Source organism: Entelurus aequoreus, linkage group LG06, assembly GCF_033978785.1.
Source record: "Entelurus aequoreus isolate RoL-2023_Sb linkage group LG06, RoL_Eaeq_v1.1, whole genome shotgun sequence".
NCBI lineage: Eukaryota > Metazoa > Chordata > Actinopteri > Syngnathiformes > Syngnathidae > Entelurus > Entelurus aequoreus.
Window position 1 is genome coordinate 11404492 of NC_084736.1, and position 21201 is coordinate 11425692.

At 39.2% G+C, this 21201-nt stretch overlaps 2 protein-coding genes across 4 annotated transcripts in view; both read left to right on the plus strand.

The window, feature by feature from the left end:
• The window catches only part of baiap3 (BAI1 associated protein 3), a 160174-nt gene that overhangs the window by 16072 nt on the left and 122901 nt on the right, over positions 1-21201 (plus strand). The window lies entirely within an intron of this gene.
• LOC133652637 (uncharacterized) lies at positions 15890-21117 on the plus strand. The gene is made up of 7 exons (XM_062051604.1): positions 15890-16287; positions 17336-17446; positions 17567-17681; positions 17858-18708; positions 18877-19063; positions 19179-19323; positions 20994-21117. The coding sequence occupies exons 1-7, from the start codon at positions 16126-16128 to the stop codon at positions 21115-21117; spliced, it is 1695 nt and encodes a 564-aa protein (XP_061907588.1). The 5' UTR covers positions 15890-16125.

The window sequence follows — 21201 nt, forward strand, 5'->3', positions numbered from 1 at the left end:
CACAACCAAAATTATTCCGTACATTAGGCGCACCGGGTTATAAGGAGCACTGTTGAGTTTTGAGAAAATGAAAGGATTTTAGGTGCGCCTTATAGTCCGGAAAATACGGTAAATGGGTATGATAAGCACACATGCCTCGAGGTCCGCCTTTCATTGGCAAATGTGACATACTTTTGAAAAGATAATACATTTTTTAAAATATTTATTTAGACTACAGATGTCTGATAATATCGGGCTGCCGATATTATCGGCCGATAAATGCTTTAAAATGTAATATCGGAAATTATCGGTATCTGTTTCAAAAAGTAAAATTTATGACTTTTTAAAACGCCGCTGTGTACGTAGGGAGAAGTACAGAACCTTAAAGGCACTGCCTTTGCGTGCCGGCCCAATCACGTAATACCTACGACTTTTCACACACACAAGTGAATGCACAGCATACTTGGTCAACGGCCATGCAGGTCACACTGACGCAAATCCCATAGGGGTGATGAAAGGATGGTCAGCGCCGAGAGCTGCGGCCTACCACCATTACCCCGCACTCCCTTCCCTCTGTTGCTAGATATCTCGAGATGTACGTTGTAATATGTACATGTGCTTTGCTATGGAGGTTTTTTTTCCCACTCCAGACTGGGCCCCCTTAGGAGCCCAGTCTAGATTGTATTTTTTTACTCATCCTTCCCCAGCGTTTTACCTTTTTCCCCCATCTTTTACAGGGCGCCTTGTGGCGACCCATCAGCGTTCCTGTTCTGTAACCCTGTACACTGTTTGTTTGTCTAATCTTGAACGGGTTTGTGCTGAAAACAAAGTTTTGTTGTACTTGTGCAATGACAAGAAAGACCTATGTATCTATCTATCTATCTATCTATCTATCTATCTATCTATCTGAGGGTGACCGTATAAACAACTTTAACACTGTTACAAATATGCGCCACACTGTGAACCCACACCAAACAAGAATGACAAACACATTTCGGGAGAACATCCGCACCGTAACACAACATAAACACAACAGAACAAATACCCAGAACCCCTTGCAGCACTAACTCTTCCGTAACGCTACAATATACACCCCCCGCTACCCCCTACCCCCACAACCCCGCCCACCTCAACCTCCTCATGCTCTCTCAGGGAGAGCATGTCCCAAATTCCAAGCTGCTGTTTTTGAGGCATGTTCAAAAAAAAATAATGCACCTTGTGACTTCAATAATAAATATGACAGTGCCATGTTGGCATTTTTTCTTTCTATAACTTGAGTTGATTTATTTTGGAAAACCGTAATGCAGTGGTCCCCAACCTTTGTGTAGCTGGGGACCGGTCAACGCTTGAAAATTTGTCCCACGGACCGGGGAGGGGGGAATTTTTTTTCATAAAGAAATACAATCATGTCTGCTTACGGACTGTATCCCTGCAGACTGTATTGATCTATATTGATACATAATTTATATATTGTGTTTTTTATGTTGATTTAATTTTATTTTTATTTTTATTTTTTTATTTTTTATTTATTTATTTATTTTTTTTCCATAAAGAAATACAATCATGTGTGCTTAAGGACTGTATCCCTGCAGACTGTATTGATCTATATTGATACATAATTTATATATTGTGTTTTTTATGTTGATTAAATTTTTATTTATTTTTTATTTATTTAATTTTTTATTTATTTATTTATTTTTTTCCCATAAAGAAATACAATCATGTGTGCTTACGGACTGTATCCCTGCAGACTGTATTGATCTATATTGATACATAATTTATATATTGTGTTTTTTATGTTGATTTAATTTATTATTATTATTATTTTTATTTTTATTTTTTTTTTTTTCATAAAGAAATACAATCCTGTGTGCTTACGGACTGTATCCCTGCAGACTGTATTGATCTATATTGATACATAATGTATATATTGTGTTTTTTATGTTGATTTAATTTTTTTTAATTTTTTTTATTTTATTTTATTTATTTTTTCTAATTTCTTGCGCGGCCCGGTACCAATCGGTCCGCGGACCGCTACCGGGCCACGGCTCGGTGTTTGGGGACCACTGGTTTAATGCATCCAGCGGGGGCATCACAACAAAATTAGGCATAATAATGTGTTAATTCCACGACTGTACATATCGTATCGGTTGATATCGGAATCAGTAATTAAGAGTTGGACTATATCGGAATATCTGCAAAAAAGCCAATATCGGACATCTCTAATTTAGACTCTATGATAAGGAGTAGTCAACCCTCAATTTCAAAAGGGCCCTTTTGTAAAGATGTTTTTCGACGGGGACGATCATTCATTTCATCCCCTCTGAGACCCTTTTTCCAAGTCTTTAGGCGTGAAAAGTAGCCCCAGTAGTGCCATACAAGGCCAAAGCGAGCGCTGTCGGTCTAACTGCGTGTGTGTGTGCGCCCCTGCCCATTAGAACACCAAGGCTTCTCTGCTGGGGCCCTTTTGTGAAATTCCATGTATTTACCTGTATTTACTCGCTCCTTTCCCCCTCCGCGGTTACCATAGAGACACACAGCAAGGCGCCTTTGGCTGCCGAGCTCGTGCAGGAGAGGCACTCTGGCGAGCGAGTGATTCGTCCTGGCAAGCCCTCTGCGCCTATGTAACGAGGAAAGGCATCGACTTGGCCTCGACTGTTTCCCTGGCAGCCGCCTAAATCCCCGCCGCCGCCGCCGCCGCCCAACCCGCTCCCGGTTGCCACCGGCGAGGCCCGTTTTGTCACCACCGAGTGGCTGTAATTGAAATGAGCTCACCTGGGAGGCAGCCCCACCGCCTGGTGCCTGTCAACGGGGGCGAATGATGTGACACTTCCTTGCGACACCTCTGCTTCGAGGAGAAAAAAAAAAAACATCGGGAAGTCTCCCGGGGAAGTCGTGTAATGAATCATTTCTCACAAAAAAAAAGACCCCGGAAAAAGGTGCAGCTGGAGGAATTTGCCACCACTTTTCCTCCCAGCTGGGTGCATTTTGCAATGACCCGTTGATGATGCATGGATGGGCTCTTGAGGCGAGTGGAGTGGATGCTCCAAGCGGGGGCCAGATGTCCGCATCTTGGATCGATAAGGCCGAAGTCCTTTTTGGCTCAGCTGCGGATTGCGGCTTCTACTAATTCACGACTCACTGCGTCCGAGACGGGGCATGGGGGGGGGGGGGGGGGGGGGGGTCGGTGTATCGGCTACACCAGGGGTCGGCAACCCAAAAACGTTGAAAGAGCCATATTGGACCAAAAGTACAGAAAACAAATCTGTCTGGAGCCGCAATAAATGAAAAGCCGTATATACAGTCGTGGTCAAAAGTTTACTGTAGAAGTCGCGTACTCGCGGTCCCACTGATGCATACGCCAGGTGTGCAGAGTTGACAAAGGTATAATGGTTGTTATAATATAAACATTCCATCAGTCGGCATCCCAGTGAGCGCAGACCTTGTACTGTAAGTGATTGTTTTATTATGTTTGTATATCTTCTTTAGCATTTGGCAATACTGCTAAATGTGTGTGGATATATATATAATATACACAGTATATATGTGTGTGTGTATGTATATATGTGTGTATGTATATACACATATGTATAAGTGTGTGGATTTGTGTGTATGTATATATGTAGATATATATGTATATACATATATGTATATATGTGTGTATGTGTATGTATATACACATTTGTGTATATATATATATGTGTGTGTGTGTGTTTATTTATATATATATATATATATATTACACATACAAAGGGTGTATGTGTATATATATATATATATATATTACACATACAAAGGGTGTATGTGTGTATATATATATATATATATATATATATATATATATATATATATATATATATATATATATAAAAATAAATAGAATGTGTGTATGTACAGTATATACACATATGTATACTGTGTATATATATATATATATATATATATATATATATATATATATATATATATATATATATATATATATATATATATATATATATATATATATATATATATATATATATATATATATATATATAAATAAATAGAATGTGTGTATGTACAGTATATACACATATGTATACTGTATATATATATATATATATATATATATATACATACATACATACATACACATATATTTATATATATATATATATTTATATATATATATATATATATATATATATATATATATATATATATATATATATATATATATATATATATATATATATATATATATATATATATATATATATATACACTACCGTTCAAAAGTTTGGAATGTCCTTATTTTTGAAGGAAAGGCACTGTACTTTTCAATGAAGATCACTTTAAACTAGTCTTAACTTTAAAGAAATACACTCTATACATTGCTAATGTGGTAAATGACTATTCTAGCTGCAAATGTCGGGTTTTTGGTGCAATATCTACATAGGTGTATAGAGGCCCATTTCCAGAAACTATCACTCCAGTGTTCTAATGGTACAATGTGTTTGCTCATTGGCTCAGAAGGCTAATTGATGATTAGAAAACTCTTGTGCAATCATGTTCACACATCTGAAAACAGTTTAGCTGGTTACAGAAGCTACAAAACTGACCTTCCTTTGAGCAGATTGAGTTTCTGGAGCATCACATTTGTGGGGTCAATTAAACGCTCAAAATGGCCAGAAAAAGAGAACTTTCATCTGAAACTCGACAGTCTATTCTTGTTCTTAGAAATGAAGGCTATTCCACAAAATTGTTTGGGTGACCCCAAACTTTTGAACGGTAGTGTACATACATACATATTTGTATATTGTTTCTTTGGATCAAAGGCACTTTCTAGCTCATGATTATTATTCATTATTAATTTCTCAGCATACTTGGCTCGATCTTAGTACTCTGCTTGTGTACTTAATGTTGTGGCTTTTGACCCCCTTTTTAATCCGACTGAAAAATGATCCAATTTATAAGATTACGAGCAAAACGGCTTCTCCTCTAATTGCCCCCCATTAAACCACCGCTAATAACAGCCGCCATTGTTCTGCTGGAAGTTCTTCCCCGCCCTCCCCGTTGCCTTTCCCCAGCTTCTGAGATGCCGCCTGTCAACTTTCTCTTGTTCCGTTTCTTGAAAGAGCGATCGACCGAGTCCGACTGACTGCGTGGAGCTGCGTCTCCGTCCGTCAAGTCGGCTCTGGTGTGTGTCTTGTCGCGCAGTCTTTTGTGAGCTTGCTTTTCCCCGAGTGGAGCAGGTGCTGCGTCTCTGTTCAAACCTACTCAGGTTGGGTTCACGCTTGTCATTTTTTGGGGGGTTATTTGGAAAGGAACTCTGGTGTGTTTGCTGGTGTAATGTAGCTCTCCTAACTGTTCGCCGTAAACGCTAAGAAAATCTCAATCCCTGACACCTCCAACCACACTGGTCAGTGTTTACCTTTTATTCAGCTTTTTTTAGGCTAGCGGGCTCATAGTTAGAGGTACACTATATTGCCAAAAGTATTTGGCCACCTGCCTTGACTCACATATGAACTTGAAGTGCCATCCCATTTCTAACCCATAGGGTTCAATATGATGACTATTTAAAGGCCTACTGAAAGCCACTACTACCGACCAAGCAGTCTGATAGTTTATATATCAATGATGAAATCTTAACATTATAACACATGCCAATACGGCCGGGTTAACTTATAAAGTGACATTTTAAATTTGCCGCTAAACTTCCGGTTCGAAACGCCTCTGAGGATGACGTATGCGCGTGACGTAGACCGGCGAACACGGGTATGCCTTCCACATTGAAGCCAATACGAAAAAGCTCTGTTTTCATTTCATAATTCCACAGTATTCTGGACATCTGTGTTCGTGAATCTGTTGCAATTATGTTCATTGCATTATGGAGAAAGAAGCTGAGCAAGCAAAGAAGAAAGTTGTCGGTGCGAAACGGACGTATTTTTCGAACGAAGTCAGCAACAACAGTACACAGCCGGCGCGTCTTTGTTTACATTCCCGAAAGATGCAGTCAAGATGGAAGAACTCGGATAACAGAGACTCTAACCAGGAGGACTTTTGACTTCGATACACAGACGCCTGTAGAGAACTGGGACAACACAGACTCTTACCAGGATTACTTTGATTTGGATGACAAAGACGCAGACGTGCTACTGTGAGTATGCAGCTTTGGCTTCTAAACATTTGATCGCTCGTGCGCAACTTTTTTTTTGCGTATGTACGTAACTTTTTTAAAATATATAAGCTTTATGAACCTTGGGTTAGGTGAACGGTCTTTTGGGCTGAGTGATTGTGTGTGTTGATCAGGTGTTTGAATTGTATTGGCGTGTTCTATGGAGCTAGGAGCTAGCATAGGAGCTAGGAGTTAGCATAACAAAGACGTAGGTGTTTTTATGCAGGATTAATTTGTGTCATATTAAATATAAGCCTGGTTGTGTTGTGGCTAATAGAGTATATATATGTCTTGTGTTTATTTACTGTTTTAGTCATTCCCAGCTGAATATCAGGTACCGTGAGTATGCAGCCTTGGCTGCTAAACATTTGATAACTTGACCGTATGTGCGCGTCACGTACGTAACTTTTTAAAAATATATAAGCTTTATGAACATTGGGTTAGGTGAACTGTCTTTTGGGCTGAGTGATTGTGTGTGTTGATCAGGTGTTTGAATTGTATTGGCGTGTTCTATGGAGCTAGGAGCTAGCAGAGGAGCTAGGAGCTAGCATAACAAACACGCAGGTGTTATTATGCAGGATTAATTTGTGGCATGTTAAATATAAGCCTGGTTGTGTTGTGGCTAATAGAGTATATATATGTCTTGTGTTTATTTACTGTTGTAGTCATTCCCAGCTGAATATCAGGTCACCCCCGGCTCTCACATCATCTTCCCTATCTGAATAGCTTCAACTCCCCACTAGTCCTTCACTTGCACTTTACTCATCCACAAATCTTTCATCCTCGCTCAAATTAATGGGGAAATCGTCGCTTTCTCGGTCCGAATCTCTCTCACTTCATGCGGCCATCATTATAATGGAACTTTGCGTATATGTTCAATTGACTACGTCACGCTACTTCCGGTAGGGGCAACCCTTTTTTTATCAGATACCAAAAGTTGCGATCTTTATCGTCGTTGTTCTATACTAAATCCTTTCAGCAAAAATATGGCAATATCGCGAAATGATCAAGTATGACACATAGAATAGATCTGCTATCCCCGTTTAAATAAAAAAAATTCATTTCAGTAGGCCTTTAAAGCTTCAACTCTTCTGGGAAGGCTGTCCACAAGGTTGCAGAGTGTGTTTATAGGAATTTTCCACCATTCTTCCAAAAGCGCATTGGTGAGGTCCCACACTGATGTTGGTGGAGAAGGCCTTGCTCTCAGTCTCCGTTCTAATTCATCCCAAAGGTGTTTTATCGGGTTCGGGTCAGGACTCTCTGCAGGCCAGTCAAGTTAATCCACGCCAGACTCTGTCATCTTTGTCCTTCTTTCCTGGCGTCTTCCCGGTCAATCAAATAAAGCCACAGAGATGGATGGACATGAAGACAGCAGAAAATATATATCTGCCAAAAATCCAAATTTTGCGTAAATATTTTGACAAATAGGAGACGTATTATATGACTAGATGAGGCAATTCCTGAAGGAATTGCGTGGGAATGCTCCAATGCTGAAGTTGAACTGAAATGCTGACAGAATGTAGTATGAATGTAAGAGTAGTTTTGGAATTTCCAGGAAAATCTGTATTTGGTTTGGAACTTGGGAAAGTGTTATTTTGAATGTCCAGGATGAATAGGTTGAAAAATGTGGGAATTGCCAAAGTGTGAAAAATGGATAATTAATTTTAAATAGGGCAAATGTCAATTGTTGAAAGGGAGCACACAATTCCCGAACAGGCAGAGTATTTTGAAGTTTAAACGGTTTGATCGAGTAAAAAAATGTGGGAGTTGTGGAACTTTGGAAAATGTCCCGTTCATTTCAATGGGAATTTAACGGGAATGTTGGGAAAAGAGGGAATTTTTCAAATCGGTCGAGAAATGTTGAAGCAGTAACATTTTTAATTGAGAAATGCTATTACGGAATTCCTGGAATTTTGGGAAAACCGGGAATATTTCCAGGACAAAAGACAACTTGTTTTTTTTTGTACTGATTAAGGGGAATGATTTGTCGGTGGAACGGTTGGAGTGGGTTGAAAAATGTGGATGGAGTAGTTGACAGAAAAAACGGAATTTCCAGGAATTACTGGAATTTTTTTTAACTTGAAAAAAATTACATTTCAAATGTGCAGGATGAGTGGAATGCGTTGAATGTGAAATGGTTTGAATCGGTTGAACAATTTGGAAATGGTGGAAGTTTGAAAAATGGCCAATTCATTTTGGATGGGGAAAATGTCCCAGGGAACATGGAATTCTGGGAAATCTGGGAATTTGTCAAGGGAAAGCCCGCGATTCCCAAATGGGCCGAGCAGTCTGAAGTTGGAACGGTTTGAATCGGGTGAAAAATGTTGAAGGTAGAGAGCGCCAAAATCTGGAGAAGAAGAAGAAGTTGAATAATAAATAGATGAAGTTTGGTGTGGAAAACCATGTGTGTGAATGTTTCTTAAAGAAGAGCAGGCAGCAGCTCACACATTCTCATACTTCCTGAAACATCCAGGAAGAAATGTCAGCCAGTCTGTCATGTCACTATATACAGCACACATACTGCTATACACAAAGCCTAACCAGGCGTTTTTCTCTCTCAAGGAATTGTGAAATAAAATCATGTCTGAAGCCCAGAACACTTTAAGCATTTCCCCAGTTTTAGTTTAGAGAAAAGGAAAGATTGGCCTGGCCCACTAGGATCCCTCTTTATGTTTGTGAACGTTATAGTCTATACATTAAGAGTGATGTGATAATCAAACACTCCAGAAGTCTAGAATGAAAGAGTATATAAGATAATTGACAGAGTGTGTGTACCTTCAGTGATGAATGATGAGCAGAGGCAGAGTTTGGAGTGTTTTCTTTAGCTCGCTTTCCATGTTTATCTGCTCACTGTCCACTGTGTCCAGGTACGTGGAAAATGTTTTCGTGCCATTTCCTGTTGGACGCCGGTATCATGCTAATTAGCTGCCTGAAAGTGGGCGACTCCACTGTAGAAATAGCTTGCATGTCTTCTAGCACATACGGTGCAATGGCTCTATCAATGTTGTCCTGGCTAGCAGTCCCTCCGTTTAAAATCCTTAAGTGGAGGTGAAGTGGCTTCGGAGTCTGTGTCTCTCTTTACTAGCTTCGTCAAAGCGTGTTGCTTTTGTAGCTGTTTCAGCGGATTTGAATTGCTGTTCTGGGCAGTAGATAGGATCTTTGATCCAAGACCCAACTTACATTCAACTAAAATGTTCTTTTCTTTGTGCTCGACAAAAGAAAAGTAGTGAGAATATCTCCATGTTCAGAAACTCGACTTCAGCTCCGCCATGATGTTTTGTTAGCAAACACAGACACGACCCCACCCCCACCCCCACCCACCGCAGCACTCCAGTAAAACACACTCAGATCTTCTCAGTTTCTAGCCGATACTATATACAAAATAACGCAGTAACGCATCATGTAGTAACAGTAACCGAGTTACTCAATATAAAAAATAACGCGTTAGCCTACTAGTTACCGCCGACAATAACGGCGTTACAGTAACGCGGTACTTTGTAACATGTTAGTCCCAACACTGATTAAAGCCATAGACTGCTTAAAAATGAATTAGATGACGAGGTATTTTAATGGAGAGAACTCCCATATTTTTAGCAGTTTTCCCAGGAGATTTTCTATATTTTGAAATACAAATGTCGATGCTCCTCTTAGACACGTGTGATAAAGGTGATTGTTAAAAAAATAACAACTTAAAGACTTGTCCAGCTGTGAATTGACAGATACTTACTTTTACTGCAATTAAATATCGACTCCAATTATCGGTGATCGGCCTCCTTGACTACTGATAACCAGTGTTGGGTTAGTGCTCACTGTCCACTGTGTCCAGGTACGTGGAAAATGTTTTTGTGCCATTTGCTGTTTGACGCCGGTATCATGCTAATTAGCTGCCTGAAAGCGGGCGACTCCACAATGTTGTCCTGGCTAGCAGTCCCTCCGTTTAAAATCCTTAAGTGGAGGTGGAGTGCCTTCGGAGTCTGTGTCTCTCTTTACTAGCTTCGTCGAAGCGTGTTACTTTTGTAGCTGTTTCAGCAGATTTGAATTGCTGTTTTGGGCAGTAGATAGGATCTTTGATCCAAGACCCAACTTACATTCAACTAAAATGTTCTTTTCTTTGTGCTCGACAAAAGAAAAGTAGTGAGAATATCTCCATGTTCAGAAACTCGACTTCAGCTCCGCCATGAATGTTTTGTTAGTAAACACAGACACGACCCCACCCCCGCCCACCGCAGCGCTCCAGTAAAACACACTCAGATTTTCTCAGTTTCTAGCCGATACTATTTACAAAATAACGCAGTAACGCATCATGTAGTAACGGTAACCGAGTTACTCAATATAAAAAATAACGCGTTAGCCTACTAGTTACCGCCGACAATAACGGCGTTACAGTAACGCGGTACTTTGTAACACGTTAGTCCCAACACTGATTAAAGCCATAGACTGCTTAAAAATGAATTAGATGACGAGGTATTTTAATGGAGAGAACTCCCATATTTTTAGCAGTTTTCCCAGGAGATTTTCTATATTTTGAAATACAAATGTCGATGCTCCTCTTAGACACGTGTGATAAAGGTGTTTGTTAAAAAATAACAACTTAAAGACTTGTCCAGCTGTGAATTGACAGATACTTACTTTTACTGCAATTAAATATCGACTCCAATTATCGGTGATCGGCCTCCTTGACTACTGATAACCAGTGTTGGGTTAGTGCTCACTGTCCACTGTGTCCAGGTACGTGGAAAATGTTTTCGTGCCATTTGCTGTTTGACGCCGGTATCATGCTAATTAGCTGCCTGAAAGCGGGCGACTCCACAATGTTGTCCTGGCTAGCAGTCCCTCCGTTTAAAATTCTTAAGTGGAGGTGGAGTGGCTTCGGAGTCTGTGTCTCTCTTTACTAGCTTCGTCGAAGCGTGTTGCTTTTGTAGCTGTTTCAGCAGATTTGAATTGCTGTTCTGGGCAGTAGATAGGATCTTTGATCCAAGACACAACTTACATTCAACTAAAATGTTCTTTTCTTTGTGCTCGACAAAAGAAAAGTAGTGAGAATATCTCCATGTTCAGAAACTCGACTTGAGCTCCGCCATGATGTTTTCTTAGCAAACACAGACACGACCCCACCCCCACCCCCACCCACCGCAGCACTCCAGTAAAACACACTCAGATCTTCTCAGTTTCTAGCCGATACTATATACAAAATAACACAGTAACGCATCATGTAGTAACGGTAACCGAGTTACTCAATATAAAAAATAACGCGTTAGCCTACTAGTTACCGCCGACAATAACGGCGTTACAGTAACGCGGTACTTTGTAACACGTTAGTCCCAACACTGATTAAAGCCATAGACTGCTTAAAAATGAATTAGATGACGAGGTATTTTAATGGAGAGAACTCCCATATTTTTAGCAGTTTTCCCAGGAGATTTTCTATATTTTGAAATACAAATGTCGATGCTCCTCTTAGACACGTGTGATAAAGGTGTTTGTTAAAAAATAACAACTTAAAGACTTGTCCAGCTGTGAATTGACAGATACTTACTTTTACTGCAATTAAATATCGACTCCAATTATCGGTGATCGGCCTCCTTGACTACTGATAACCAGTGTTGGGTTAGTGCTCACTGTCCACTCTGTCCAGGTACGTGGAAAATGTTTTCGTGCCATTTGCTGTTTGACGCCGGTATCATGCTAATTAGCTGCCTGAAAGCGGGCGACTCCACAATGTTGTCCTGGCTAGCAGTCCCTCCGTTTAAAATCCTTAAGTGGAGGTGAAGTGGCTTCGGAGTCTGTGTCTCTCCTTACTAGCTTCGTCGAAGCGTGTTGCTTTTGTAGCTGTTTCAGCAGATTTGAATTGCTGTTTTGGGCAGTAGATAGGATCTTTGATCCAAGACACAACTTACATTCAACTAAAATGTTATTTTCTTTGTGCTCGACAAAAGAAAAGTAGTGAGAATATCTCCATGTTCAGAAACTCGACTTCAGCTCCGCCATGATGTCTTGTTAGTAAACACAGACACGACCCCACCCCCCTTGCCACACCCACACCCACACCCAGACACACACAGAGCGCGCCTCTTCTCTTGTCCCCGTTGTGACACAAGAAGATTCAGAAGGACGACACTGCAGCGCTCCAATAAAACACACTCAGATCTTCTGTTTCTAGCCGATACTACATAAAAAATAACGTGTAATAACGTAGTAACGCATCATGTAGTAACGGTAACTGAGTTACTGAATATAAAAAATAACGCATTAGACTACTAGTTACCGCCAAAAACTAGTAGTTTTCCATATCGGTCGATCGATAAAATAAAGTGAACCCTACCAAAATATTCACCAAGTATATATTTATTTCCTACTAGTGTGAGCGCAACATAAAAAGGACGTACGGTTGCAGAAATGATTGATTTCCCGCAGACTTCTACCACCTGTCCTTGGTGACATTTAGGGGACTTTTCTTGCACGCTTTCATCAAATAAGTGAAAAGCTGCAGTCATCAAATGTCAGGATTGTTTCCACCTTTTGTCCAGATGATGATGGCGATGAACTGCTAATAAAACGGAGGACCATCTGGAGGAGTTAGATGTGATGAGTTACTGTAAATGGCATAAAAGGTTCTGGAGGGGAGTTGATTTATGAAATATCATTTGTTGATATTGCTGGCCGACGTTGTTCATCCTTCCCTCCTTCCGCTGTGCTCCGCTCCACTTCATTAAATATATTATTTGAATCTTCTTGCTCGGCGGAGAGAGAGCCGCTGTCGCGTTATGAAGGTTATATAACTTTTTTTTAGTCTGGAGAGACCATACAAGAGCGAAAGAAACGTTAAAGTTAAAAAACAAAATAATTCTAAACCTCTTTGTTTTGCTTTTCATGGGTTTTTTTTTTTTTGCTAATGTGTCAAGGCCAATTATGCACATTCATTGCTTGCTGGTAGGGGTGCTCAAAAAAAACTGATTCACATCTGAATTTTTTTAATTTTCAATTCTAAAGCAATTAATTTTTTTTTTAAGAATTCATTTAAAATTGTATTCATTGTTTATATAATTTATAAAAAATATAAAAATAATTTAATTAAAATTGTATTGTTTATATAAATAAATGTGCTCTATTTTTTTTAAGAATACATTGTTAAAAAGGTGTTTTTAGGCCATCTGAGCCTTTACTTTCTGCATGTGTACGTCATACTTGACAGGCCAAGAGAAGCTTTGTAACCTGATTTGAAAATCTTTTATTATAATTTTTAAACCAAATAGTATATTGATAGAAGCTAGTGATGTGCGATACCACATTTTTATTTATTTATTTGATACCAAGTAAAATTCAGGCTGGTATTGGCGATACCAATCTGATACCAACACTTTGTGCAAATATACTGATCTGCTAAAAACTAAAAAGTTGTGTATTTTTAAATAATACTCTATCTAAAAATAAAACAACAACAAAAATAAATAAATAAATAAAAATTTAAAAAAATAAAAATAAATAAATAAATAAATAAATAAATAAAAATAAAACAACAGTCAAACTCTAAGAAATAAGAGCAAACAATCTGAATGTAATGGGAACAAGCTGAACATACTTAGTCACCTATAACACAAAAGTTTTGTCTTTAGATATATATCGGTTTTTAGCATTTTTTTTTTTTTTTAATAAATAAGATGTATCAAAACGCTCCCCAACCCCATACTTGACTTTTCAATATCACCCCTGATCTAAAATACTAAAAGCTTCTAAAAAATAAAATATACCCAAAATATCAAAAACTTTAAGTTATTCAAGTAAAAAAAATTAAAAATAGAGTGGAGATTGTTCATGTTTTTAAGAGCAGGCTAATTATTGAAGTCATTTGTATTTTACTTTTTATATTGTTATGCAAGATTTTATTTAGTTCTATTTATGTATTATTTATTTACTGTATATTTTATTTAAATTTGTTTAAATTTTTTTATATTTCTTAATTTTTTGTTATTTTTATTTTTTATTAATCTTCATACATTTTACTTGTATTTTATTCTTTTACAAGTTTTATTATTTTTATTTTTCAACGTTCCTCAGATGAGCCATTTGCCTCAGGGTTTCTCGGCCGTGCTTGTAAATCAGAGGCTACTCAGAAGGTGAGATGAATCCTGGAAATTACTGGCTTTTAATGGCCAAAGGTATATATGTGTGTGTCCAAGTTAAAGGAAACGGCAGGCTGTCTTCTTTTAATACATTTATTACAATATTTGCAAGCTCGGTAACTTTTGCTATGGTCTGGAACAACATTGCACACAAACAACTATCTGAAATGCAGCCAATATTACATACAGATAATGTGTCATGAGACATGCAAAACTAAATTATAGTCTAAGAGGATAAAAGTAAAGGATAATAAATTAGCTCAAATATACCTACAAATGAGGCATAATAATGCAATATGTACATACAGCTAGCCTCAATAGCATGTTAGCATGGATTAGCTTGCAGTCATGCACTGACCAAATATGCCTGATTAGCACTCCAACAAGTCAATAACATCAACAAAGCGCACCTTTTGTGCATTAATGCACAGTATAAAACTTTTGGTGGACAAAATGAGACAGAGTGGAAGATTTTACATGTAAACAAACTATTGCGTCACAATCCACACTATGGTGAATTCAAAAACCGCTGAAATTAGTAGGACAAAACGATGGTCACCAAATACTCATATTAAACATATTAAACGGTGGGCTTTCTAACAATTGGGAAGGTTTGTGTCATGTTTGTCCTCAAACAAAAAACATACTAAAACTAACAAAAATATTTCCCCCCCATCTTTTTCCATTTTTAATTTAAAAAAAAAAATGCTCCAGTGAGCCACTAGGGCGGCGCTAAAGAGCCGTGGGTTGCTGACCCCCCGGTCTAAGGTCCCATCCTTTAATGTGCATTGTTTTGTAGGAAGTCCTGTTTAATTCTAGCATAATGATGCAATATGTACATACAGCTAGCCTCAATAGCATGTTAGCATGGATTAGCTTGCAGTCATGCACTGACCAAATAGGCCTGATTAGCACTCCAACAAGTCAATAACATCAACAAAGCGCACCTTTTGTGCATTAATGCACAGTATAAAACTTTTGGTGGACAAAATGAGACAAAGGAGGAGTGGAAGATTTTACATGTAAACAAACTGTAGCGTCACAGTCCACACTACGGTGAGTTCAAGAACCGCCGAAATTAGTAGGACAAAACGATGTTCACCAAATACTCATATTAAACATATTAAACAGTGGGCTTTCTAACAATTGGGAAGGTTTGTGTCATGTTTGTCCTCAAACAAAAAACATACTAAAACTAAAAAAAAAATTCTTTCCCCATCTTTTTCCATTTTTAATAATTTTTAAAAAATGCTCCAGAGCCACTCGGGCGGAGCTAAAGAGCCGCGGGTTGCTGACCCCCCGGTCTGAGGTCCCATCCTTTAAAGGCCTACTGAAACCCACTACTACCGACCACGCAGTCTGATAGTTTATATATCAATGATGAAATCTTAACATTGCAACACATGCCAATACGGCCGGGTTAACTTATAAAGTGACATTTAAAATTTCCCGGGAAATATCCGGCTGAAACGTCGCGGTATGATGACGTATGCGCGTGACGAAGGCAGTTGAACGCGTCATCTTGGAATAGGTCCCTCCCAATTTAAACAGCTCTGTTTTAATCGCTAATTTCCACAGTATTCAGGACATCTGTGTTGGTGAATCTTTTGGAAATTTGTTCAATTAACAATGGAGACTGCAAAAAAGAGAGTTGTAGGGAAGCGGTGTGTTGCTGCTGGATGTAGCAACACAAACCAAAACACAACCGGTGTTTCATTGTTTCTTTTCCCAAAAGATGGCGGCCAAGCTTTACTATGGAACAAAGAAGTCAAGCGAACACGGTTGGATTGGACGACACATACGAAGTACAGTGTATTATGCAGCGAACATTTCGAAAGATCATGTTTCGAAGAGGGTCCCTTGCGAATGGCAGAAATGGGAATCAGCACTCGTCGACTCGTGCTGAAGAAAGGTGCGAAGCCAACTATTTTCGATAGACCACGGACAAGTCCGGAGCACCCGACCCCCTCCACAAGCGGACAGACTGGGCACATGAGGTCTGCATTTGCCAAAAGGGAAAGGAAGAGGGTAAGAATCTTGATATCCAGTTTTCATAGTCAGACTACACTGTTCCAATATCCATTTCTTTGTTCTCAATTGTTGAAACCCCCCCACCTCCACACCCCGGATTGTAAATAATGTAAATAATTCAATGTGATTATCTTGTGTGATGACTGTATTATGATGATAGTATATATATGATAGTATATATCTGTATCATGAATCAATTTAAGTGGACCCCGACTTAAACAAGTTGAAAAACTTATTGGGGTGTTACCATTTAGTGGTCAATTGTACGGAATATGTACTTCACTGTGCAACCTACTAATAAAAGTCTCAATCAATCAACCAAAACTAACACACACAGTCATAGACTACTCCAGAGGTTCTCAACCTTTTTTCAGTGATTTTCCCCTGTGAACATTTTTTTAATTCAAGTACCCCCTAATCAGAGCAAAGCATTTTTGGTTGAAAAAAAGAAAAAAAATACAGCACTATGTCATCAGTTTCTGATTTATTAAATTGTATAACAGTGCAAGATATTGCTAATTTGTAGTGGTCTTTCTTGAACTATTTGGAAAAAAAGATATAAAAATAACTAAAAACTTGTTGAAAAATAAACAAGTGATTCAATTATAAATAATATTTTGTACACATAGAAGTAATCATCAACTTAAAGTGCCCTCTTTGGGGATTGTAATAGAGATCCATCTGGATTCATGAACTTAATTCTAAACATTTATTTTGTTGAAGTATTATTCAATAAATATATTTATAAAGGATTTTTGAATTGTTGCTATTTTTATAATATTTAAAAAAAAATCTCTCGTACCCCTTGGCATACCTTCAAGTATCCCCAAGGGTATGCGTACCCCCATTTGAGAACCACTGGACTACTCCATGAACAATGAAATAAATTAACAATAAAATAGTCTACATATAATTATTGCTTCAAGTTCTAGTCAAGTTCTTCTGCAGTATAAAGTATCGTACATTTACTGACATTACTGTCAATAGTGTCAATACTGTCAATAGATTACAATAGACAATAATATAAAGTTTTGTACATTTACAGACAATAGATCAGATCATGGACAGTACGACTACGGCATCAGTGGCGGATGCGGTGGATGAACCAATGGCAATGGCACTAGATTTGCCTGATGAGGAGGGCGATCAAGATCAGGTTCGATTTGTTTTCCTAATCAATGTTCAAATGGATTACAGTTCAAGCCCAATCCAAAAGTATTCATAATTAATGTAAATGAGGTATCCATATTACATGTAGCTGTTTCTCCATTTCCAGGGAAATACAAGAGAACAAGGATGCCAGACGGACTGGGTACCGATTGGGACAGCACCAACAGCAATGACCAGTAGCAAGAGCACCCAAACAGGGAAAATACATCATAGATCAAAGGGTATGTCTATTTCGGTGACGAACATGATTCTGCACATCACAGTACACATTGCACGCTGCCTGTGCAGAGTAGAGTAGACAGATAAATTAGGTGATTCAAAGACAATAATTATTATGTGATTCTAGTTTAATTTTAACAGATTATATAAAACAACTTGTGCTTGATTTTATTGCTAGGACACCAGGTGACCCCAGATATCCTCGAGAGGGTTAGAGCTCGGCCGGCCAGGGTTAGTGAAGTCCCATTGTCAAGTGTAGCAGCTCCATCTGACAGCCCCGAGATGCAGACTAACATAGCAGCTCCAGGTGCGTCTGGAATGCAAGCCAAGCTACGACCACCTCCTGCATTGTTTGATGAAGGACCAGCATCAAGTCCCACTGCGCCTTTTGTTAGTGGTTCTTCCGATGACAGCTATGTGCCGAGTGAGTCAACGACATCGGATCCGTGTCAATCTGACGGGTCGCCAGATCGCCCATGTACTCACCAGATGCGTGAAGAGGGCTGCCACAAGGAACCGAAGTACATCATCTTTGAGTCGTGCCTCCAGAGTCTCGTCAAGTGGTGTCACTGTCCAGTCTGTGGCAGCCAGGACATAAGCCCTTCTTGGGATTCGAACGGTACACAGCTGACCATGACTCTTCAATGTGCATCATGTGACCAGAGGAGTAGTTGGAGCAGCCAGCCAAACATTGGCCCTTATGCCGCGGGCAACATCCTGCTGTCTGCTGGCATCCTCTTCGCTGGGGCATCTTCTGGCAAGGTGTTGCAAGTGCTGAACAGCATCGGAGTGGTCACGTATGTGAAGAGGACATTTTTCAACCACCAGGAGCTCATCCTGCAGCCAGCCATCAAAAAGGTGTGGGAGGAACAGCAACGGACGCACCTCACCATGCTGCAGGTGGAAGGCCGACCCCTCGTCCTTGGTGGTGATGGGCGAGCAGACAGTCCGGGACACAGCGCCAAGTTCGGTACCTACACCACAATGGAGCTTGTGGCCAATGTGGTTCTCGACCTTCAGGTTGTACAGGTACGACCATATAATCTCACTAAAACACTAGTAACACAATAAGCAGATAAGGGATTTTCCAGAATTATCCTAGTAAATTTGTCTAATAACATTAACCATTTCAATGTATACTAAGCCCCTTTTTCATTTTTTTCTTTGCTCATTCCTTTTCTGTTATATATATTTCAGAGCAACGAATGTCTTGTCAGCTACCATATGGAGATGGAAGGACTGAAGAGGATGGTGGAACTGCTGATCAGCTGGGACCTGGATGTCGGGGTGCTGGTGACAGACCGACACAGACAGATCGCTAAATGTATTCGTGAAAACATGCCCAATACACGGCACTGCTATGACATCTGGCATGTTGCAAAATGTTAGTTGGATTATTTGTATGCATGACAAGTTGTGAAGTAGTGTGTACATATCAGTGATCAGATGAATGCGATATTGTATTTAATCCACAAATTTCTGTTTTTTTCTGTTTGTAGCCATCGGAAAGAAACTGAAGGCCATCGCCAAGCATAAGGACTGTGAAGACCTGAAGCCCTGGGTGCAAAGTATAATCAACCACCTCTACTGGGCAGCAGTGTCTACACCGCCTGGAGAGGGGGAACTTCTGGTTGCCAAGTGGAAGTCTGTGGATATGCTAGAATTAAACAGGACTTCCTACAATGCATTGTTTTGTAGGAAGTCCTGTTTAATTCTAGCATATTGATGCAATATGTACATACAGCTAGCCTAAATAGCATGTTAGCATGGATTAGCTTGCAGTCATGCACTCACCAAATATGCCTGATTAGCGCTCCAACAAGTCAATAACATCAACAAAGCGCACCTTTTGTGCATTAATGCACAGTATTAAACGTTTGGTGGACAAAACGAGACAAAGGAGGAGTGGAAGATTTTACATGTAAACAAACTGTTGTATCACAGTCCACACTATGGTGAGTTCAAGAACCGCCAAAATGAGTGGGACAAAACGATGGTCACCAAATACTCATATTAAACATATTAAACGCATATTAAACAGTGGGCTTTCCTACGGAGCCCCTAAAGGGACATAGGGGATTTTTTTTTAAAATAATTTTTATTTTTTTATTTTTTTTAGACATGTACCTCGTGCGCACGAGAAACTTTTTATAAAAATATTTTAAAAAATTGAAAAAAATTACAATTGTTTTTTAAATTTATTTTTTTTAGACATGTATCCCGTGCGCATGAGAAACTATCTCGTGCACACGAGAACGTTTCTTGTGCGCATGAGATAGTTTCTTTTAATAAATTTTTTTTTTTTTTTAAATATATATATTTTTTTTTAATGATTTTATAAAAAAGTTTCTCGTGCGCACGAGAAAGTTTCTCGTAGCACAAGATAGTTTTTTTTTTAATTTAAAATTATTTTTTTTTAATGAATTTATTAATCAATCAACAAAACAATACACAACAATACCACAACAATGCAATACAATTCCAAAACCAAGGTTTTGGAAGATAGTTTCTCATGCGCACGAGATACATGTCTTTAAAAAAATAAAAAATAAAAAAAATTATAAAAACATTTTTTTCCCCCATGTCCCTTTAGGGGCTCCGTACTTTCCAACAATTGGGAAGGTTTGTGTCATGTTTGTCCTCCAAACAAAAAACATACTAAAACGAAAAAATATATTTTTCCCCCATCTTTTTCCATTTTTAATCATTTTTTAAAAATGCTCCAGTGAGCCACTAGGACGGCGCTAACGAGCCGCGGGTTGCTGACCCCCCCGGTCTAAGGTCCCATCCTTTCATTAGCATTGTTTTGTAGCAAGTCCTGTTTAATTCTAGCAGCAGCAAAATGTGCTGAGAAGTTTCCACAGGATTATGTTTCAGTAAAGTCAATTAATATAACATCGACGCCCGGATGATTTGTCTCGGCAATAACACAAATTAACACAAACGTCACTCAGCCCGACACCTCAGACAGACATAACTAGCCGATGAGGGTCTGGCAAAGAAGGGAGGGATCCAGCTGCAGTTGCAAGTCGCCATGGCGATGACAACAGTCTAATGAGACGAGGATTCAGCCGAGCGACACCTCCTGGTTTTTGACCGGGAAGACCTTTAACCACTGACGTTTCTCAGCACCTCAACCGCCAGCAGACAACTAACCTTACACTCCCTCTTTACCGCAACTTCCATGCTTTCAAACCCAAACGTCCCTTTTATAATAGTATTTTTCAACAATTTCGATACGTCTCAGAGGTTCTATAACAGCAGCCCTACTGGGAGCACGCCTGTGTGGGGGGGCGTGGCCTGCACACCTGCAGTGTGACCAGGACCGGCTTCGAGATCAGCGACAGGTGCCTAGGTGACCCGGCTGAGAGTGTGAGTCGGGAAGGAGAGAGGGAGTTGTCGATGGTGGAAGACGAGAATGAGCACGAACGAGAGTGAGAGCGAGACGGACAGAAATGACTGACAAAGAACCCAAAGAACATTTATTGCAAAATAAATCATTGTTCACAAAGATGAACGAGG

Bases quoted from the DNA above. Each gene is read 5' to 3' on its own strand.
- LOC133652637 (XM_062051604.1), top strand. From the start codon at position 16,126: ATGGCAGAAATGGGAATCAGCACTCGTCGACTCGTGCTGAAGAAAGGT. The intron at 17,682-17,857 runs GTATGTCTATTT...TTTTATTGCTAG, and splicing joins AATACATCATAGATCAAAGG to GACACCAGGTGACCCCAGAT. The intron at 19,064-19,178 runs GTTAGTTGGATT...TTCTGTTTGTAG, and splicing joins CATCTGGCATGTTGCAAAAT to CCATCGGAAAGAAACTGAAG.